This window comes from Astatotilapia calliptera, chromosome 9, assembly GCF_900246225.1.
Source record: "Astatotilapia calliptera chromosome 9, fAstCal1.2, whole genome shotgun sequence".
Classification (NCBI taxonomy): Eukaryota; Metazoa; Chordata; class Actinopteri; order Cichliformes; family Cichlidae; genus Astatotilapia; species Astatotilapia calliptera.
Genome location: NC_039310.1, coordinates 5,144,117 through 5,165,520, shown reverse-complemented (window position 1 = coordinate 5,165,520; position 21,404 = coordinate 5,144,117). Strand labels below are relative to the sequence as shown.

General features: G+C 38.2%; 2 protein-coding genes across 5 annotated transcripts in view; both read right to left on the bottom strand.

Annotated features, from left to right (window-relative positions):
* Positions 1 to 12,502, bottom strand: part of stk17a (serine/threonine kinase 17a) — a 50,049-nt gene extending 37,547 nt beyond the window's left edge. The window contains exon 1 of the mRNA XM_026180291.1: positions 11,987 to 12,502. Within this exon, the coding sequence (XP_026036076.1) occupies positions 11,987 to 12,168 (182 nt within the window). The 5' untranslated portion in view covers positions 12,169 to 12,502. The remainder of the gene's footprint in view (positions 1 to 11,986) is intronic.
* Positions 12,503 to 13,257: 755 nt separating this feature from the next.
* The window catches only part of hecw1a (HECT, C2 and WW domain containing E3 ubiquitin protein ligase 1a), a 91,564-nt gene continuing 83,417 nt past the window's right edge, over positions 13,258 to 21,404 (bottom strand). For all 4 annotated transcript variants that reach the window (XM_026179143.1, XM_026179145.1, XM_026179142.1 and 1 more), the window contains one exon: positions 13,258 to 20,025. In XM_026179143.1, the coding sequence (XP_026034928.1) occupies positions 19,914 to 20,025 (112 nt within the window). In that variant the 3' untranslated portion in view covers positions 13,258 to 19,913. The remainder of the gene's footprint in view (positions 20,026 to 21,404) is intronic.

The following is a 21,404-nucleotide window of genomic DNA, read 5'->3' as shown; positions in this document are numbered from 1 at the left end:
TCACCATCGTTGTTCTCTTTCCAACATTGTCTTTCAAAGCTCAGACTTTTACATTTTTTAAACTGTGTGGATCCAAGCGGAGGGATCACATTTTAGTCATTCAGTGATTCAAAGAATATGAACTTTTAATGTTCTTTCAGATGTTTTCTGACTCTGAATTTTCTTTTCTCAGTTCTGAGGTTTTTCTAATTTACAATTAAAACATTTTCAGCTTTTTTCCAACTTCTTCTTCTGTGTAACCTTCGGCTTTTAGCAGTTCAGCACTTTTGTTTTCACGTTAAATTCGGATTTTTTTTTATCTAATTCAAAATTTTTAACTCAAAATTCAGCAATTAATTCATTTCAGTGCATACATTCAGATTCAAGCATTCACACTGCAGTTTCTTCAGAAAATGCACTTTCTAGTTAGTGTGAATGCTTGAAAAGCATTCACAGTATTGTTCTTCTAATCTTTATTCTATTTTTTTATTAGTGTGAATGCTTGAAAAGCATTCACAGTATTGTTCTTCTAATCTTTATTATTATTAGTGTGAATGCTTGAAAAGCATTCACAGTATTGTTCTTCTAATCTTTATTCTATTTTATTCTGTATTCCGTACGTTTTTTGTACTCCTACTCCTTCAAAACCGTTCAACTTAGAAAAACCATTCAAACACCATTAGATTCCTCTTCTTTTGGACATGACTGCTTCTATTTTTCTCATTTTTAACATTTATATTTTTAATTTTATTCAACTTTATTCAACAAAAATTTCCCAAAATTTCCCATGTATTTCAATGGGGAGACCCTTCAAATTCTCATTCAACTTATTCATTTTTAAACTCTTACTACTTCCACATACATTGACATAGAGCCACCATTCAAACTTTAAAACGAAGACAAGACATTCAACTATTCAACTTGTATTTATCTTTTCAATATCTATTATACTTTTTCTTCAGTTCCAGTTTAAGTTTCATGATGTTTTTTCACCCGTTTCAGAGTTTATAATGGGTGTGTATGGGACGGAATGTTGGGGCTAGAGTGAGGCAGCTCAACTGCTAGAGTGAGAGGAGCAAAAAAATTAATCTTAAAATCTTTTTTAAAACTGCTGCTGTGTCCGCAGCGTTTGCTCTACAGGTATGATTTTACCCTCAAAACGTAGCCATCGCTGTCCTCTTTCATCCAATGTGTTTACTATTGTCCTAGGTGTTATGGTTCTTTCATAAATGTCACCAATGCACAGCCTCCTCCCTCCAACTCTTCCATAGACTCTAATGTTAAAATGGCTCAGAAGGTTCGTTTGAAAATCAGAAGAGCATGGTGTCTTTCCACTGTCACCACGTCCATATAATAAACTCCACAGACATGAAAACTGAGAATTAGGTAGACTAGAAGCTGCTGTCGCTCACGGTGAAAGAATTTTGTCAATACGACTTTTACTTTTCATTTGGGAACGATTTGTTTCGGCCTGACTTTTCTGTTCATTTTAAGCAGCAAAAGTGAGGCGCATGTCTGTGTACGTGTGTATGGAGCCATTGGGTGCGGTCACTATAGCAACCAGGCTCACACCTGCCTGCTTAACGAGCTCTCTCTCTCACTCTGCCAAGATTCATCTTTAGCACTTCTCTTTCAACTGCTGCTGTGTCCACAGTGTTACAGCCATCATTTTACCCTCAAATTGTCGCCATTATTGTTCTCTTTCCAACACCGTATCTTTCAAAGCTCAGGCATTTAAACTTTTTAAACTGTGTGGATCAAAGTGGAGGGATCACATTTGAGTCATTCAGTGATTCAAAGAATATGACCTTTTAATATTCATTCAGATGTTTTCTGACTCTAAATGTTCTTTTCTCATTTCTTAGGGTTTTCTAATTTACATTTAAAACATTTTCAGTTTTTTTCCAACTCCTTCTTCTGTGTAACCTTCAGCTTTTAGCAGTTCAGCACTTTTGTTTTCAGGTTAAATTCGTTTTTTTTTTTTTTTTTTTTTTTAATCTCATTCAATATTTTTAACTCAAAATTCAGCAATTAATTCATTTCAGTGCATACATTCAGATTCAAGCATTCACACTGCAGTTTCTTCAGAAAATGCACTTTCTAGTTATTATTATTATTATATTTTATTTTTCCGTACGTTTTTTGTAAGCCTACTCCTTCAAAACCGTTCAACTTAGAAAAACCATTCAAACACCGTTAGATTCCTATTCTTTTGGACAACACTGCTTCTATTTTTCATATTTTTAACATTTATATTTTTAATTTTATTCAACTTTATTCAACAAAAATTTATAATGTATTTCAATGGGGAGACCCTTCAAATCCTCATTCAACTTACTCATTTTTAAACTCTTACTACTTCCACATACATTGACATAGAGCCACCATTCAAACTTTAAAACGAAGACAAGACATTCAACTATTCAACTTGTATTTATCTTTTCAATATCTATTATACTTTTTCTTCAGTTCCAGTTTAAGTTTCATGATGTTTTTTCACCCGTTTCAGAGTTTATAATGGGTGTGTATGGGACGGAATGTTGGGGCTAGAGTGAGACAGCTCAACTGCTAGAGTGAGAGGAGCAAAAAAATTAATCTTAAAATCTTTTTTAAAACTGCTGCTGTGTCCACAGCGTTTGCTCTACAGGTATAATTTTACCCTCAAAACGTAGCCATGGCTGTCCTCTTTCATCCAATGTGTTTACTATTGTACTAGGTGTTATGGTTCTTTCATAAATGTCACCAATGCACAGCCTCCTCCCTCCAACTCTTCCATAGACTCTAATGTTAAAATGGCTCAGAAGGTTCGTTTGAAAATCAGAAGAGCATGGTGTCTTTACACTGTCACCACGTCCATATAATAAACTCCACAGGCATGAAAACTGAGAATTAGGTAGACTAGACATGGCTGTCGCTCACGGTGAAAGAATTTTGTCAATACGACATGTACTTTTCATTTGGGAAGAATTTGTTTGGGCCTGACTTTTCTGTTCATTTTAAGCAGCAAAAGTGAGGCGCATGTCTGTGTACGTGTGTATGGAGCCATTGGGTGCGGTCACTATAGCAACCAGGCTCACACCTGCCTGCTTAACGAGCTCTGCCTGCCACTGTACCAAGATTCATCTTAAGCACTTCTCTTTCAACTGCTGCTGTGTCCACAGTGTTACAGCCATCATTTTACCCTCAAAACGTCGCCATTATTGTTCTCTTTCCAACACCGTATCTTTCAAAGCTCAGGCATTTAAACTTTTTAAACTGTGTGGATCAAAGTGGAGGGATCACATTTGAGTCATTCAGTGATTCAAAGAATATGACCTTTTAATATTCATTCAGATGTTTTCTGACTCTAAATGTTCTTTTCTCATTTCTTAGGGTTTTCTAATTTACATTTAAAACATTTTCAGCTTTTTTCCAACTTCTGCTTCTGTGTAACCTTCAGCTTTTAGCAGTTCAGCACCTTTGTTTTCAGGTTAAATTTGGTTGGTTTTTTTTTGTTTTTTTTAAATTTCATTCAATATTTTTAACTCAAAATTCAGCAATTAATTCATTTCAGTGCATACATTCAGATTCAAGCATTCACACTGCAGTTTCTTCAGAAAATGCACTTTCTAGTTTATTATTATTCTGTATTCCGTACGTTTTTTGTAATCTATCTCCTTCAAAACCGTTCAACTTAGAAAAACCATTCAAACACCGTTAGATTCCTATTCTTTTGGACAACACTGCTTCTATTTTTCTCATTTTTAACATTTATATTTTTTATTTTATTCAACTTTATTTAACAAAAATTTATAATGTATTTCAATGGAGAGACCCTTCAAATTCTCATTCAAATTCCTCCTCTTTAAACTGTATCTACTTCCACATACATTGACATAGAGCCACCATTCAAACTTTAAAACGAAGACAAGACATTCAACTATTCAACTTGTATTTATCTTTTCAATATCTATTATACTTTTTCTTCAGTTCCAGTTTAAGTTTCATGATGTTTTTTCACCCGTTTCAGAGTTTATAATGGGTGTGTATGGGACGGAATGTTGGGGCTAGAGTGAGACAGCTCAACTGCTAGAGTGAGAGGAGCAAAAAAATTAATCTTAAAATCTTTTTTAAAACTGCTGCTGTGTCCGCAGCGTTTGCTCTACAGGTATGATTTTACCCTCAAAACGTAGCCATGGCTGTCCTCTTTCATCCAATGTGTTTACTATTGTACTAGGTGTTATGGTTATTTCATAAATGTCACCAATGCACAGCCTCCTCCCTCCAACTCTTCCATAGACTCTAATGTTAAAATGGCTCAGAAGGTTGGTTTGAAAATCAGAAGAGCATGGTGTCTTTCCACTGTCACCACGTCCATATAATAAGCTCCACAGGCATGAAAACTGAGAATTAGGTAGACTAGACATTGCTGTCGCTCACGGTAAAAGAATTTTGTCAATACGACTTTTACTTTTCATTTGGGAGCGATTTGTTTTGGCCTGACTTTTCTGTTCATTTTAAGCAGCAAAAGTGAGGCGCATGTCTGTGTACGTGTGTATGGAGCCATTGGGTGCGGTCACTATAGCAACCAGGCTCACACCTGCCTGCTTAACGAGCTCTGCCTGCCACTGTACCAAGATTCATCTTAAGCACTTCTCTTTCAACTGCTGCTGTGTCCACAGTGTTACAGCCATCATTTTACCCTCAAATTGTCGCCATTATTGTTCTCTTTCCAACACCGTATCTTTCAAAGCTCAGGCATTTAAACTTTTTAAACTGTGTGGATCAAAGTGGAGGGATCACATTTGAGTCATTCAGTGATTCAAAGAATATGACCTTTTAATATTCATTCAGATGTTTTCTGACTCTAAATGTTCTTTTCTCATTTCTTAGGGTTTTCTAATTTACATTTAAAACATTTTCAGTTTTTTTCCAACTCCTTCTTCTGTGTAACCTTCAGCTTTTAGCAGTTCAGCACCTTTGTTTTCAGGTTAAATTCGTTTTTTTTTTTGTTGTTTTTTTTTATCTCATTCAATATTTTTAACTCAAAATTCAGCAATTAATTCATTTCAGTGCATACATTCAGATTCAAGCATTCACACTGCAGTTTCTTCAGAAAATGCACTTTCTAGTTATTATTATTCTATTTTATTATTATCTATTCCGTACGTTTTTTGAAAGCCTACTCCTTCAAAACCGTTCAACTTAGAAAAACCATTCAAACACCGTTAGATTCCTATTCTTTTGGACAACATTGCTTCTATTTTTCTCATTTTTAACATTTATATTTTTAATTTTATTCAACTTTTTTCAACAAAAATTTATAATGTATTTCAATGGGGAGACCCTTCAAATTCTCATTCAACTTCCTCCTCTTTAAACTGTATCTACTTCCACATACATTGACATAGAGCCACCATTCAAACTTTAAAACGAAGACAAGACATTCAACTATTCAACTTGTATTTATCTTTTCAATATCTATTATACTTTTTCTTCAGTTCCAGTTTAAGTTTCATGATGTTTTTTCACCCGTTTCAGAGTTTATAATGGGTGTGTATGGGACGGAATGTTGGGGCTAGAGTGAGGCAGCTCAACTGCTAGAGTGAGAGGAGCAACAAAATTAATCTTAAAATCTTTTTTAAAACTGCTGCTGTGTCCGCAGCGTTTGCTCTACAGGTATGATTTTACCCTCAAAACGTAGCCATGGCTGTCCTCTTTCATCCAATGTGTTTACTATTGTACTAGGTGTTATGGTTCTTTCATAAATGTCACCAATGCACAGCCTCCTCCCTCCAACTCTTCCATAGACTCTAATGTTAAAATGGCTCAGAAGGTTCGTTTGAAAATCAGAAGAGCATGGTGTCTTTACACTGTCACCACGTCCATATAATAAGCTCCACAGGCATGAAAACTGAGAATTAGGTAGACTAGACATTGCTGTCGCTCACGGTGAAAGAATTTTGTCAATACGACTTTTACTTTTCATTTGGGAGCGATTTGTTTCGGCCTGACTTTTCTGTTCATTTTAAGCAGCAAAAGTGAGGCGCATGTCTGTGTACGTGTGTATGGAGCCATTGGGTGCGGTCACTATAGCAACCAGGCTCACACCTGCCTGCTTAACGAGCTCTGCCTGCCACTCTGCCAAGATTCATCTTAAGCACTTCTCTTTCAACTGCTGCTGTGTCCACAGTGTTACAGCCATCATTTTACCCTCAAATTGTCGCCATTATCGTTCTCTTTCCAACACAGTGTCTTTCAAAGCTCAGGCATTTAAATTTTTTAAACTGTGTGGATCAAAGTGGAGGGATCACATTTTAGTCATTCAGTGATTCAAAGAATATGACCTTTTAATATTCATTCAGATGTTTTCTGACTCTAAATGTTCTTTTCTCATTTCTTAGGGTTTTCTAATTTACATTTAAAACATTTTCAGTTTTTTTCCAACTCCTTCTTCTGTGTAACCTTCAGCTTTTAGCAGTTCAGCACCTTTGTTTTCAGGTTAAATTCGTTTTTTTTTTTTTGTTTTTTTTTATCTCATTCAATATTTTTAACTCAAAATTCAGCAATTAATTCATTTCAGTGCATACATTCAGATTCAAGCATTCACACTGCAGTTTCTTCAGAAAATGCACTTTCTAGTTCTATTTTATTATTATCTATTCCGTACGTTTTTTGAAAGCCTACTCCTTCAAAACCGTTCAACTTAGAAAAACCATTCAAACACCATTAGATTCCTATTCTTTTGGACACTGTTGCTTGTATTTTTCTCATTTTTAACATTTATATTTTTAATTTTATTCAACTTTATTCAACAAAAATTTCCCATGTATTTCAATGGGGAGACCCTTCAAATTCTCATTCAACTTACTCATTTTTAAACTCCTACTACTTCCACATACGTTGACATAGAGCCACCATTCAAACTTTAAAACGAAGACAAGACATTCAACTATTCAACTTGTATTTATCTTTTCAATATCTATTATACTTTTTCTTCAGTTCCAGTTTAAGTTTCATGATGTTTTTTCACCCGTTTCAGAGTTTATAATGGGTGTGTATGGGACGGAATGTTGGGGCTAGAGTGAGGCAGCTCAACTGCTAGAGTGAGAGGAGCAAAAAAATTAATCTTAAAATCTTTTTTAAAACTGCTGCTGTGTCCGCAGCGTTTGCTCTACAGGTATGATTTTACCCTCAAAACATAGCCATGGCTGTCCTCTTTCATCCAATGTGTTTACTATTGTACTAGGTGTTATGGTTCTTTCATAAATGTCACCAATGCACAGCCTCCTCCCTCCAACTCTTCCATAGACTCTAATGTTAAAATGGCTCAGAAGGTTCGTTTGAAAATCAGAAGAGCATGGTGTCTTTCTACTGTCACCACGTCCATATAATAAGCTCCACAGGCATGAAAACTGAGAATTAGGTAGACTAGACATTGCTGTCGCTCACGGTGAAAGAATTTTGTCAATACGACTTTTACTTTTCATTTGGGAGCGATTTGTTTCGGCCTGACTTTTCTGTTCATTTTAAGCAGCAAAAGTGAGGTGCATGTCTGTGTCGTGTGTATGGAGCCATTGGGTGCGGTCACTATAGCAACCAGGCTCACACCTGCCTGCTTAACGAGCTCTGCCTGCCACTGTGCCAAGATTCATCTTAAACACTTCTCTTTCAACTGCTGCTGTGTCCACAGTGTTAAAGCCATCATTTTACCCTCAAAACGTCACCATCGTTGTTCTCTTTCCAACACCGTGTCTTTTAAAGGTCACACTTTTAAATTTTTTAAACTGTGTGGATCAAAGTGGAGGGATCACATTTTAGTCATTCAGTGATTCAAAGAATAAGAACTTTTAATATTCATTCAGATGTTTTCTGACTCTAAATGTTCTTTTCTCATTTCTTAGGTTTTCTAATTTAAAGTAAAAAATTTTCAGTTTTTTTCCAACTTCTTCTTCTGTGTAACGTTCAGCTTTTAGCAGTTCAGCACCTTTGTTTTCAGGTTAAATTCGTTTTTTTTTTTTGTTTTTTTTTAATCTCATTCAATATTTTTAACTCAAAATTCAGCAATTAATTCATTTCAGTGCATACATTCAGATTCAAGCATTCACACTGCAGTTTCTTCAGAAAATGCACTTTCTAGTTTATTTTGTAATGGTATGAACAATGAGAGGTGGTGGATTGGCCAGATGCAGGTCAATGTGTAAAAATAACTCAGTTGTTTGGTGGTGGCTATGGCGGGGCTTCCACAGAGGCAACAGGTGGATGAGGGAAGGGGAGGCAGGAGGAGAGCCCCGAGGCATCCGCCAGTCCGAGTGTCAGGTGAACTGAACTTCAGGTAAGAAGTTATGACCTGCAGTCTCTCTGGGTCAGATATAAACCAAGTTTAGGTGGAGTTTATTTTCGTTGTGCTGACTTTTTACAGTCAGTTAGAATAACTCGTACTGCGTACTAGCTAGCATGACGGAGTTTCTACACAAAGGGGGGCACAAAGAAATACTGTTCTTTCTTATTCTCATTTAAAATATCTAGCTTTTATTAAATAATTATCTAAATCTTACAACCAAAGTTTTTATCTGACGTAAAATGTATAGAAATCATACATATACCAACAAGACTGTACATCACTGTCACAACAGGGTTTGTTTTCAGTCAAAGGCTTTATGGCTTTAATACCTGGTGGGCCAGTCTGTAGTCAAAATGCCAGATTTTCTGTCCCGGTCCAGCCCTGCAGGTTAATACTGGCAGTGTCACCATGCCAGCTGACTGTATTTCATCATCAGCCAGTGTTGTTCTTTATCAATATTACCAAAGTTTACCATAAGGCAGCATAGCAAGTATTTACTTGCTTTCAGGTTTTATTCAAATGTTAGTCTTTTCATTTGTTTCCACACTTTTTTCCTGTTTCAAAATCAAACACCAGTTTGTGAGAAGATTATCTTCTTTTTTTAAATAGGCAGATAAAATTTTACATTGGCATTGGCTAATTTGTCAATTGTTTGTTACAAATGTTCGTATTTTAATATTAAAAAATGTTTTTGCCCAAAACATATGTGCACTACATGTCAGTAAAAATACTATGCAAATATTGCTGTCCTTGACTGCTGAGTAAACACTGACAAAGCACTGATTGTATCTCTTGTACTTTATCAACGCAGTATCTAAAAACTTTGCACCGTAGTGGTTAAAATCTCATTCTAATAAGAGTTAAAAGTGCATTCGGTTATTAGGTTTATAGGGTTATTGAATTATGGTTAATGGTTGGTAGAATTTTTTTTAAACATTATCTGCCACCCTTCTCCAAATCTGTGCCCCTACCTGGCCCCCCCAACAAAAATTTTCTAGACACGCCACTCCTTGCTGCAGCACTCTTGAGCAACTCGAGGCTTTTCAGAAAGCTTTTAAAGCGGTCTGATAATAACGAGTCACAATAGTCCAACCTCAAAGTAATAAATGCAGAGTTACAGTTTCAGCATCACTCCAAGTCAAGATGTTTCTAATTTTAGTGATATTGTACTGATAAATGAAATCAGTTCTACATATTTGCTTAAGGTGCACAAATGGTAAAAAACGACAAACATGAATCTGTGATTGGCTGCAAACTGGACACATTTGAAGCTGTGGTGGTAAGAACGTCAGAGGACAAACTATTCTCCATCCTCTGAAAAACATGCTGAGAACCTTCTCAAACAGAAACATCTTTTATGGTTTACTGTGATGTTGTAAACTTTTTTGTTGTGTTTGAGAAAAGAGAATATTTTATTGCATAAAACAGTGCTGATCGCATTTTTCAAACATCTGCTTTGGCAGCTGACTGTGGGGCTCGGTACACCCGGCTTGGCGTGGAAAAACAGAGTGTGCGACTCCAGCTTCTCTCTAGTCTGATGACTCAAACAGGCTCTCCCCCACTCTGTCATTTAAACAGTGCTTTACAAACCTGAACATTGGAGCTAACAGCTGGATTTTCCTGTTTCAGTGCAGCTGAGACAGGAGACAGACAGTGAAAGTGGACGGTACACCCTCGGTTTAACACAAAAACTCATTGTTGCAGGCAGGGGCAGCACAAAAGTGACCCCTTAAACTGATTTTTATTCCAAGTCCCCCTGTTTTCCCCTGAGTTATTGGTCCTGTTACTATGCCTGTGAAGGTTCTCAGTCAGTCAAGGAGCTTGGAAAGAGAAGTGTCTGGACTTCTTTAAGTTTCCTTATTGATCCTCTACCTCGTGTGATTAGGTAGAGGATCAATAGGGGGTCCATGACCCTCTTGGGGACACTCCCATAGGGATTAAAATCTGGGACTCGCCACCAATTGCTCTTAGAACTGAAGAAGCTTCTCCACTGACAGGTGAAACGTCTTTAAGGAAATTTAAAGAGGTCCAGACGCTTTTCTTTCCAAGCTCCTTAGACGGTTCTGTTACTAGCTAGACTTACATTAGTTTATTTTAGCTATTAACCACAACCAACCAATGGTGTCACGTTCTGTACTGAGAGAAGATGGCGCTACACATTTTTTAGCACTTATTTCTTAAATCCAGCTTCACAGAGTTACATTCATGGCTGTTTTTGAGAGCAAGGCTCCATCATGTAAATGAGTCTTTACACATGAAGTGTTTCAGGTCCACTTTAAGCATAATTAAGTACCAAAGAGTGCAAAGCCACTTACCTCAGTGTTACTGGATGTAAGAGAACATATGAAAGTTGCATGTATACTTAAGTGATGATAATAACGTGCATTTACCTTCCTTCATTTCAGTATCCATAAGAGATGAATTTGTCCACTATAATCAAAAGGATACAATGCTTTATGGTGAGCTGAGTATACTGTGTATTCATTGCTCCCGAACTTTACCCGTTATTTGCAGGGATTTAATTTCTATTATTGTGGCCCCATCCCTAGGGACTGTAACGGTATAACCCTAACCCAATATTCCAATCATGTATCTATCTATCTATCTATCTATCTATCTATCTATCTATCTATCTACTTAGCACTTTTAATTCTTATTCTCATTTTTATTTTCATGTCCATCTAAGCTTAATTTATAACAGTATTTATAACAGTATGTTTGCACTGAAGCACCGCAGCAATTTCCTAATGTTGTAAACCCGCTCAACATTTGGCAATAAAACCCTCTCTGATTCTGATTCTGACTCCACTACATTCATGTCACAATTTTAATTAATTAATTTACAAAATTAAGACACAGAAAAGATCTTACATCTCCAATAAGCTACTTTTCTTTTTAATTATTTTACTAATTTGGAAGTTAATTTTGATGTTCATTTGAGCTCAGATGTTTATTTTAGAAAACAAATCAACATTGATTATAATTATAATCAGCAGATCAGTTCGTGACAGAAGTACTCACTGACTACATCAGTCAAATACAGCTTTGATATTAGGAGAATGCAAGAGTTATCAACATGTAATGTTTAACACAGACTGCTCTCTCAACTGAATTCTCCTGATATATTACCTCAACTGTGAGTTACATGAATTCACACAGCCTAGTAATTAAAAACGTAAACAGTAAGTAAGTTAATGCAACTCGAACTGGATTTCCTTATTCGGTTAACACTGGTTTAGTGCTTGGCGGTGACCAGCACGTGTGAGGCAGACACTGACAGTGTATAATACACTGTAATAGTGCAGGGTGTGTGAGTGTTATTTTCTGACTTGGGCCAACAGCCCCCCATCCAGCCCGAGTGGTTGGGCGACCAGACCAGTTCAGAAAGTCTGGATCAGACCCGACAGACTGCTTTGAGCACATTCTCGTGGGATTACTTGCACTTTTTTTTCACTTACGGGACATTTTCAATACAAAAATCAGAGATGTAAAGGTCTATTTCACGACATTGGTGCTTTTACATGACCTCTTCCACCACTCGTATGGGAACAGTCCCAAAGCTCGAGCAGTCGTGCCAAATAAAAACAGAACTATTTCTGCTAGTCTAAGCTGAGCAAGATAAGAAACATACGAAACTAAACATAAACTCAGCTAAATTTACGTTTAAGTGTGCCATGTTCTTACCTTCCGAGCTCTCTGCCGGGAATAACAGTGTAGTGGTCGGCGAAAGGTTCGTTGTGGATGGCGGTTTGGATTTCGGACAACAAGCCGCTGACACTGCGGCTCTGGCTCGGTCCAGCTGCGTGGTTGTGATGAAGGCGGCTTCTGCTTCTGGAGTCCCCGGCAAGCGGGCATTCGGGGATCATGGCGTCGATTAATTGGACCGGTTAGTTGGCTAACGTTAAACACTTCAAACAACGGTCAGCACAATTACATTAAATGACGCCGCTTACTATTCTCCGAACGACAACAGAAACCAAACAAAACCCAAAACATTAGGGCGACAGAATAATGTCACGTCTTCTAGGCCAAGCTTCAAATTATTAGCTCAGTCTAACATTGTAATAAAAACACAGCTGGAGAGCTCATTTTGATCACTCCACACTCAGCGTCCTGCCTGTCAGCCCCTCAACTTGCTCCTCACTTAGAAGCTGAACCGGTGCTGCGTTTTCTGTAACCATGGTAGCACGTGTTGATTGACAGGCGTGCCTGCCAATCGGAATGGGTTACAGAGAGAGAGGGGGAGAGACTTCTGTGTTGATCGGCGAATTAAAAATTAAACGTGAAATATATAGCGGGACCAGTTTTCACGTCCCTTTTAATATAAAAAAAATGCATACAGTGTATACATTTCTATTGCTTTTAATAATAAATATTGATAGAACTGTAAGTCTCTTAAAAAGCAACACAAATGATATGTAAACTACAAAGAACAAAAGCAACAGAAAAGCTAACTTAACAAAAGAGAAATAAAGGCACGCAAGTAATTACACAAAGAAACAAAACATGTAGAAAGAGACGAAGAAGATTAGAAAGAGAAACAAAGCATCTACAGAGGAAGGCTCAGGAAGCAGAGTGGATGGTTGGTGGTGGTCCTTGGCTAAGATACTGAATGATACACTCATCAGAGTGTGAATGTGTGTGAACGTTATACAGAAAGCCCTTAGATATAGAAAACTGTTTATGTTGTATAAAATGCTTTTTGAGTATTCAAGTAGAAAAGTACTTTATAAGAACCAGTCCAGTTTTTATGTTGAGTGGGGAACTTCCAGGTGGGTTTTAGGTCTCATATCCAATACCTTCTTACCTGTATTCAGGGCACACATGAATTTGAGGACTATCTCTACTTAATATGTAATATAAGGCTTATAAAAAATAAAAACCTTTTATCAAAGATCGACAGTGAACCTTTTCATTTTTCACCCCTTTGTCTGTAGAATGAATACACACAGCAGTAACAAAGTGACCATTTTATTAAGATCCATATGGTAAGGTGGGGCAATAGAACAGCCTGAGTATTTAGAAACCTGTTCTCAGTCAAATATGAACTTTAACATTATGTACATACATGTATAGTAACCACACATGAAACTGGAAACAAAAGAAAATATCCATGTTTTAGTGTCACCACCTGGTCTTCTCCTGTCTACTTCTGATCAATTCAAACACACACACACACACACACACACACACACACGCACGCACGCACACACACACACACACACACACAAAACAGCAGCAACAATTTTCCACCACCTTCCCTGTCAGTAGACAGCCCATCATCATTTACTTTTCCTATATTCTGTTTAAACTTGTATAGCTTCTATCAGCACATTTACAGATAAGTGTTACTGGAACATTTGTAATCATTCCTTTCCCACAATAAATATCAGTGTTATGATGTATGCATTCATCATATCAACCCAACAAAAACAACAAATCAGTAAGCTCTCTTTACATGTTCACCAAAGCACATACAAAAATCATTAACTGCCCAAAGAATAGAGTGCTTCCTGGATTCATGTGGCTCTGACATTTCTAACAGAGTGAGCCACAGCTGACATTAACCTCAATAATGCCACCAGCAAAAGTGGTGAACAGAAAAAGAGGAGCCAAATGGGAACAAACATCACAGTTTCCCCGCAGAAAACCAAAAAAAATCAGCCAGCTTATTTTAGAATAGAAAAGACACAAATAAGAACCCAAAGGCTTCAAATTCAAAGGCAAAATCTTCCACTGATCCTCCTAATTACATGATTACAAAATAAAATAGAAAGAAAACATTCAAGGAAAGTTTCAGGACTTCCCCTTGCTTATAAATACAATACTGTATAAATAAGAGTACAAACGATTGTAGAAAAAGGATGAGGAGAGCAACTAAATCACAGCCTTGTCCTTGTGTGTGTTGGGATGTGTGGACAAGATGTTGCCACACCAAACAAAAACTGGAGTAATTATCGATCTGACTCACAGAAGTGTGGGTAATCTCCAAAAATCTCAAATTTGTGTCAATCAAAGTTCTTTGGATTCTTCTTTAGTGGAACCTATCACTGCAGTTTTTCTCCTCTATACGGAAGCGAATTCATGACAGTATTTTAAATGAAAATAAAAAAAGTGAAATTCTGGAGATATAGTCAGCTTTTCAAACATCACACCATGTTGGGAATAAAGAAGCCTAAAATTTGACAGGCCGCTGAAGTCAGGGATCTTTGCTATGTGTCAAACTTTGACATGTAGTTGATTTGTGAGTAACAACAGTGTTGACCCAGGGTGAGTTTGGCTACAAGTTCAGCATTCTGTGATATCTGGGCCATATCTGATTCACACCACATTTGCTGGCACCACAGCTGAGCCTTAAACTCTTCCACCAAGTCACTGGTGACACATTGGGGGTTAGGGTTAGGCTTGGGTTGAGTTTGAGCTGCATGCTAAATAGGCAAAAAGTCAGACACTAGCAGATGACACGTTTTCAATGAAGTCACATAGTTTTGGCATTACAATCATTCTGGGTGTTCTAAGCAAGCACAAACTGTACAAAAAGGGGCGCATGTTAACCAACCCTAACTCTAACCCTAGATTGGCTGTCAGTGACCCGACAGCCCAAATTAGCCCCAAATGTGATACCTGGAAAGTGATTTCAGCCAACTCATCTCACACACGTCTACTTGAGTTGCTGATGGTTCATGAAGGTGAAAAGTTCCGCTGTGGTGAAAATCTTTCACACGATAAGATGTGGACAATTGACACACACATCAGTCCTACTCTGGACCAGAAGGTGGATTCTATCCCAGCATGCTTTGGGTGGACGATAGAGAAGCACAGTAAGACAATGTAGAGTGGCAACAATGACAAAAAAAAATATATCTTGCTTTAAATACCTACATCTGCACACAGCAGGACACAGACCAGTGAGGGCCAGGTTAGGGAAAGATTGTCACTGGGTAAGGGTATGGTGGGGATTAGGCAATTAAGTAACGACAGATTGCATTTTATTAACCCTAAACACAAACATTAAACAGAAATTCTTATTTCCTATGTCAAAGTTTGATGCTCTGTACCCATAAACCCAGTCTAGACATAAACCAACGTCTGCTGCTTACACTGCAAATCTGACTAAACTAACAATGTGATTGAATATATTTTTATGTATACTTTACCACCACCCTCTGGTGGCTATCCACCTAAAGCTTTTTGGAAACTGGCCTGACTGAGTTGCACCAACTCTTCATTTAGTTAGGTAAACTGGTTTTGAAGAATGACAGATTTTTGTCCAAAAAATTCCAGTGGATAATGACAGAAATATTTTCTTGGTTAAGAAAAACACAAGTCAAGTCAAGAACACTCTCACGGAGGTAGCTGTACCATTGTCAAAAGCCGCAAGTAAGTGACGACTTAATGTCTTTACACGGAAACTGTGTATAATTTAAATAAATATTCTGAGAAGTGAAGATATGCAGAGGTTCACCAATCTGCAAAAAAAGCACATTTACAAACTGTGGAACAGTTTAAGACCAGCGTTCCTCAGCGTAACATTATGAAGATGCTCAATATCTCATCAAGAGTACACAATATCATCAAAAGACTCTGAGCACCTAGAGAAATCTCTGTTTGCAAGGGTCAAAATCAATATTGGATGCCTGTGTTCATGAGTTAAAAACAATCCTTATGCTGGAAATTACTTGAGTTTGTCCAGTTCTTTGGGGAATTCATATAGGGCGCTCAGGTGGACTAATAGGGACTGTATTCCTAAACACTCTGTTGCTCCATTTTCTCTGTATCCATGCAATTTAAGTATGTGCTGCCTTCTCATTTATTTATTTTTGCATATTTGTCACACGACAGGTTCCAGATCATCAAGCAAATGTTAGACAAAGACAGCCTGAGTAAATACAAGTTGCACTCTTTAAAGTATGATTTGATTTGCTAAGGTAAGAAAGACAGCCAAACCTACCTGCTCACATAGGAACAGGCGTTGCTATTTAGCTAACATTTATCGACATGCTCACACGGATGCATCAGGGACAAATTGGGGTTCAGTATCTTGTCCGAGGATACTCCCACATGCAGACTGGAGGAGCACGGGATCGAACGTCTAACTGCTAGATGACCCGCTCTACTTCTTGAGCCACAGCAACACGTTCTCACTCCACAGCCACCCCTAAATCTGCCAAGTATTAGTATTATGTTTGTGCTTTGAAAACTGTTGTGTACCTTCTATGCTTAAAATAAAAATAATGGCTTTTAAACCTTATTTTGGGGCAAAGTTGTCAGACCTTTTAAACTTTTTTTGCATTCACAGCTCTTTACCCAATTATTTTAAACGGCCTTGGATGATTCCAAATAACTCCCAGGAGAATTCCCAAAATGCCTGCCAGGTAGTAGGAAGTGAATTTAAAGACTTTCATGTTAGCTTTTTCTTTTTAAGCTGTTGGTTTTGTTGCTTTGTTCACTTAGCTGTATGCCAGTTACACATGGTGGTTAGTGGGTATAAATATTTAGTAACAACTAATCTCTGTGCAGAAACTGTCATTGTGCTGCAACCAGTTGTAGTTTCATCTTGCATAAAGTGCCACTTAGCAAACACAGGGCTAAGTTTGAATTCATGAACAGCTGGTGCAACTGGCTTCAGTATGAACTATAGATTCACAAAAACCTGAACAATTAATCCCAACACTTAGAAGCAGAACAAGAGATCTCATCTTTCTCATTGCACACAGTTGTCTTCCCTGCAAACACCTAGCATTTATTAGCACAACAACAATTCTCTAAAAGCACAGTTTGGTTCAAACCTTGAATTGTCTTTAGAGGGGAGCAATAATAAAAATCAGTGACAAACATTCTTTAATCAGAAGTGGATCAAACAAAAACTACACTCCATGATTCAGAAGTGTTTCCAGTTCATTCGTTAACTGAACTGTTCCACCACTGGAGTCGTCGGCTTTAACTGGGAATTAATAAAGTTTACAAAAAAAATTTCCGGGAGATGTAAATGGACTACAATATTGTGCACGTCGTGATGTCAGTCATGGGTTTCAGAAACATTCAGAAACCTGGTGCTTTGACCACTGACAGCAAGGTTGGAGATTTGTGTCTAGCCTGCGACAAACATACGCAACTCCACAAGAAAGCATTTTTGCCAACTTTTCTCAAGTTTTATGAACATTGTAGCTGTACTTGAAATGGTAAAACACACTTTGATGTGTAAGCCATTAGTTCTCTGTTAGCCTTACAACTCATTCAACAGTTAGGTTAACAAAAGCCTACAGCTTGGGAAGAGTAGCTACAAGTGTATCTGTCAAATCCGGCGAAAATGTGTCAGATTTCCAGCCAGCTTTGATGCCTCCTGGTTCTGTTTATATTTGGCATTGCTTATATCAGGCTAGTTATCTGCCCACAAAGCTACATCCATTGTAAATACAGTAATCAGTGACTATTACCAATTAACCTGACTTAAAAAAAACCCAAGGCAAATGACTTTCCTTTTGTCAGTACTACCCCCACAGGGCATGTATGAGGCAGAAAGTAACTGAGGCACAGCTTCATCACTCAGCTAGAGATGCAGGCAAGGGGCTGGAGATGTCAAGGGTGCACTGCAGTCAGTCAGTGTCTAAAAGAATATGGCAGACTGTGGAACAGATTGGAGTAAAGGTCTCAACTATTGCATATGTTACACCTGTTTGTCCCTTTACACATCACACATTTCTACCAGTAGGGCCACATCAGTTCAGGGATCTGTTACATTGGTCTGAGGCCACTGGAGATTCCACACGCTGCTCTTGCACTGGTCACTGTGTTTGAGACAGCAAAGAGTTAAATACTGGAGTACCGGCTCCATACAAAGAGCGGCACCAATGGTGCATGGTCAGAGATGACAACTTCGTTTGTGGAAGACTCGAACAAGAGTGTGAGAAGCTCCCATTCAAACAGCCAGACCACAGGCTGAAAGCAGAATCCCACTTTAGTCCTCCTTAGCCATCTGGAGAGCGTCCAAGTATAAATTCTGTCGTGAAGAGTCACGAATCACGGAGCTCACGTAGCTTGGTTTGACGTAATCGCCCTTAGTCTCCACAAAAGGAATCCCAGAAGCCCTTGTGCTGGAATTGATGGCTGCTTTTGCATTCGCAATACTTGACATCATTGCCTCATCACTGAGCTCTATGCAACATAGAGTGTCTGTGGAGTGTCTGTGTCCAGTTGTTGTCATCACTTTAAAGGGAGGCACAGTACCGGAAGCTGTGGGCGCAGATGCAGGACTTCCAGGATGAGTATCAGAAGCATGTTAGTACTGCGGAGTCTTTAATTGCAGGGAGGGCCTGTCTTTTTATGCGAGTACAGCCTGGATGCTGTGAATGTATATTTCTTGATTTCCAGTGTACCAGACTACTCTTCACATTGCTTGAAACAGAAACTTCACTGCTTTGTGGCTTGCCCATTATTGACATTCATTTCATTTCCAGATGTTCAGTAGTTTCTGAGTTTCTGAGCATGTGTTATTCACCTTGTCTTCAGTGCAGTTTTCTTTACCTGTTGGGAGTTTTTTGAGTGATAATCAGTCTTTCTCTCTTAATTGTCTGCAGCTCGTCATATATTTGCCTTAACCTCTTATTTCCCATTGTGCTGCAGTTCTGTTAAGTCCTCAGGCAAGTTCCTTTTGGGCTGCTGCAGTCCAGACAGATACATATTGGTATTTGCAGTATCTCCACTAAAAAAAACAACAACAAAAAACCCAGACAATTGTTCCTTTGGCTTCAGGGCTACTAAACTTTGCATTAAACTGATTGAGGTGTTTTTCTCTTGAATTTAAACTTGCATTAGACATTCTACATGTCCACAGCAGGAAACCACCTGAGGATTTGTGTAACAATCTTTGCATACATCTTTTGATAAAAAGAAGATTTCTGGATCAAAGTTTGCAATGACTGTAACATTTTTTAGAGTAACTAATAGTATTTAATTCTATTAACGGTTTTAACCCATTTCTTTCATTTCTCTTTCCGATTTTCTTTCTACAGTAGGTTGTGATGGTTATTAAATTATTATTTAAATATTTTCTGTCTATTAAAGATAACTTCCAGCATGTCTCCAAGCACATTGCTGTTGTTATTGTCATATGGAAAATTACTGTTTTCAGTGTTACTGTGTTGCTCATATTGTTCTTATTTCTGTACATTACTTTTCACCTGTTGCTGTACTGAGTATAAACACTTTGCTTTTGCTTTTATTAGCCAAAGCATTTTCATTGTCGGATGAATTGTGGTACATGCAACAAAAGTTTTTGATTCGATTTGACAGACTCATTCTTCAGGTACACACAGACTGATCAATATTAATTATAAAAAAGTCTTTGTAATTGTTTCTTATTTTCTAATGATTTATAGAAAAATAAGTGCTGTGACGCCGTGAGTGTTGCGTGCAATCGTAAAGATCCTCATGAGTGACAGACTCTGACGCACAGAACCGTAACAGTGACAAACATACTGTGTATCCAACATGATCAGAAACATTTCCAGTACAATTCCGGGATCTTTAAGACAGGTTAGGCTGCGCTCCTTTCACATTTTGGCCCAGCCAGTGTTGGACATAGAGGCGTGCAGTGTTTGATTTGTCTGTCTCACTCCAGACCAAATGTGCTGGTTTCTTCCACAGCAATGAGCAGTTTCTCATACAGCATGGTGTACGAAGGGTAGGGAGGCAGGTCGAGGCGGTTAAAGCAGGTGTGAGCTCTGAGAAATGAGAGAGAGAAAGAGACAGACATTTTAAACAAAATGGAGCTTGTCTTTTATCCACTTTAACAAGTACATTCCATAAATAGAGCTGAGAGCCAGAATATACAAGAGGTAGACAAGCAGACGAGCATGCTCATTAGCCTCCTTTTCAGCTGGGCTGGTCCCAACAGTCTCTCAATTAAACCCACTTTAATAGACAAGATGATGTACAAATACTACGTGTGAATAAAGGAGTTATTTGAAACAGTTCAGATTAAATGTTGGTGTGGCAGTTTGCATTGTGCATAACACTGCACACACATACAGGTGTTAGCTAGCAGACTAGCTTTGCTAGCGATGCTAGCAGCAGCAGCCCGTTTTCCTTGCAGGCTAAAATCCATAAACCCATGCAGAATGTGGTTACTACAGTCAAGAGGTTACATGTCATTAGGGCGACCGTGGTTCAGGGGGTTGGGAAGCTCATCTTGTAACCGGAAGGTTGCCGGTTTGATCCCCAGCTCTGTCTGTCTTGGTCGTTGTGTCCTTGGGCAAGACACTTCACCTACTGCCTACTGGTGATGGCCAGAGGGGCTGATGGTGCGATATGGCAGCCTCCATTCTGTCAGTCTACAACTGTAGCTGCCTCCACCAGTGTGTGAATGTGAGAGCGAATGAATAGTGGTATTGTAAAGCGCTTTGAGGGTCTTGAAAAGTGCTATATAAACACAATCCATTAATATTATGTCAGATTCATCTGAAATGGCTGACACGTCCCACAGAGATGTGGTGCTATCTGCAAGGTAAAAATCTCTGGCTAGCTGGGGGTGACCATGTAAATTACAGAACAAACAGTCAATGTTAAAATACTTAAACGTCTGAATCTGAAATCTGAATGTGTCAGCTTCGTGTCTGATCAGTTTTCTATAAAAGACGGATGAGGCCGTCCAAAAAGATCAGCCCTAGAAATGCTTATGTACCATTTACAGATAACACATTATTATTCTGTCTTATCCTGTCCACCTCCCCTCATTTCCACCTGTTGCAACACATGTATGTCTCTCCCTGAGCCTGGTTCTGCTGGAAGTTTCTTTCTCTTTCTGTGTTGCTGAGTTCTTGCCCACAGGTTTGATTGTTGGAGTTTTCTCTCTGTTATCGTAAGGTCTTTACTTTACAATATAAAGTGCCTTGAGGCAGCACGTCTTGTGTTTTGACGTCATATAAATTCAGTAGAACTGAACTGAATTATCAGCGCAGTGCAGGCAGTACCATGAACATTGATAGCCACATACAAAATGAGTCTTTTGGAGTTACACAGCTGATTTAAAAACAGGACTGTTCTGAAGAACATCTTCTGCATTACTGCCACCTACTGGATTGCTCAAAGTTGTAACGCCCAG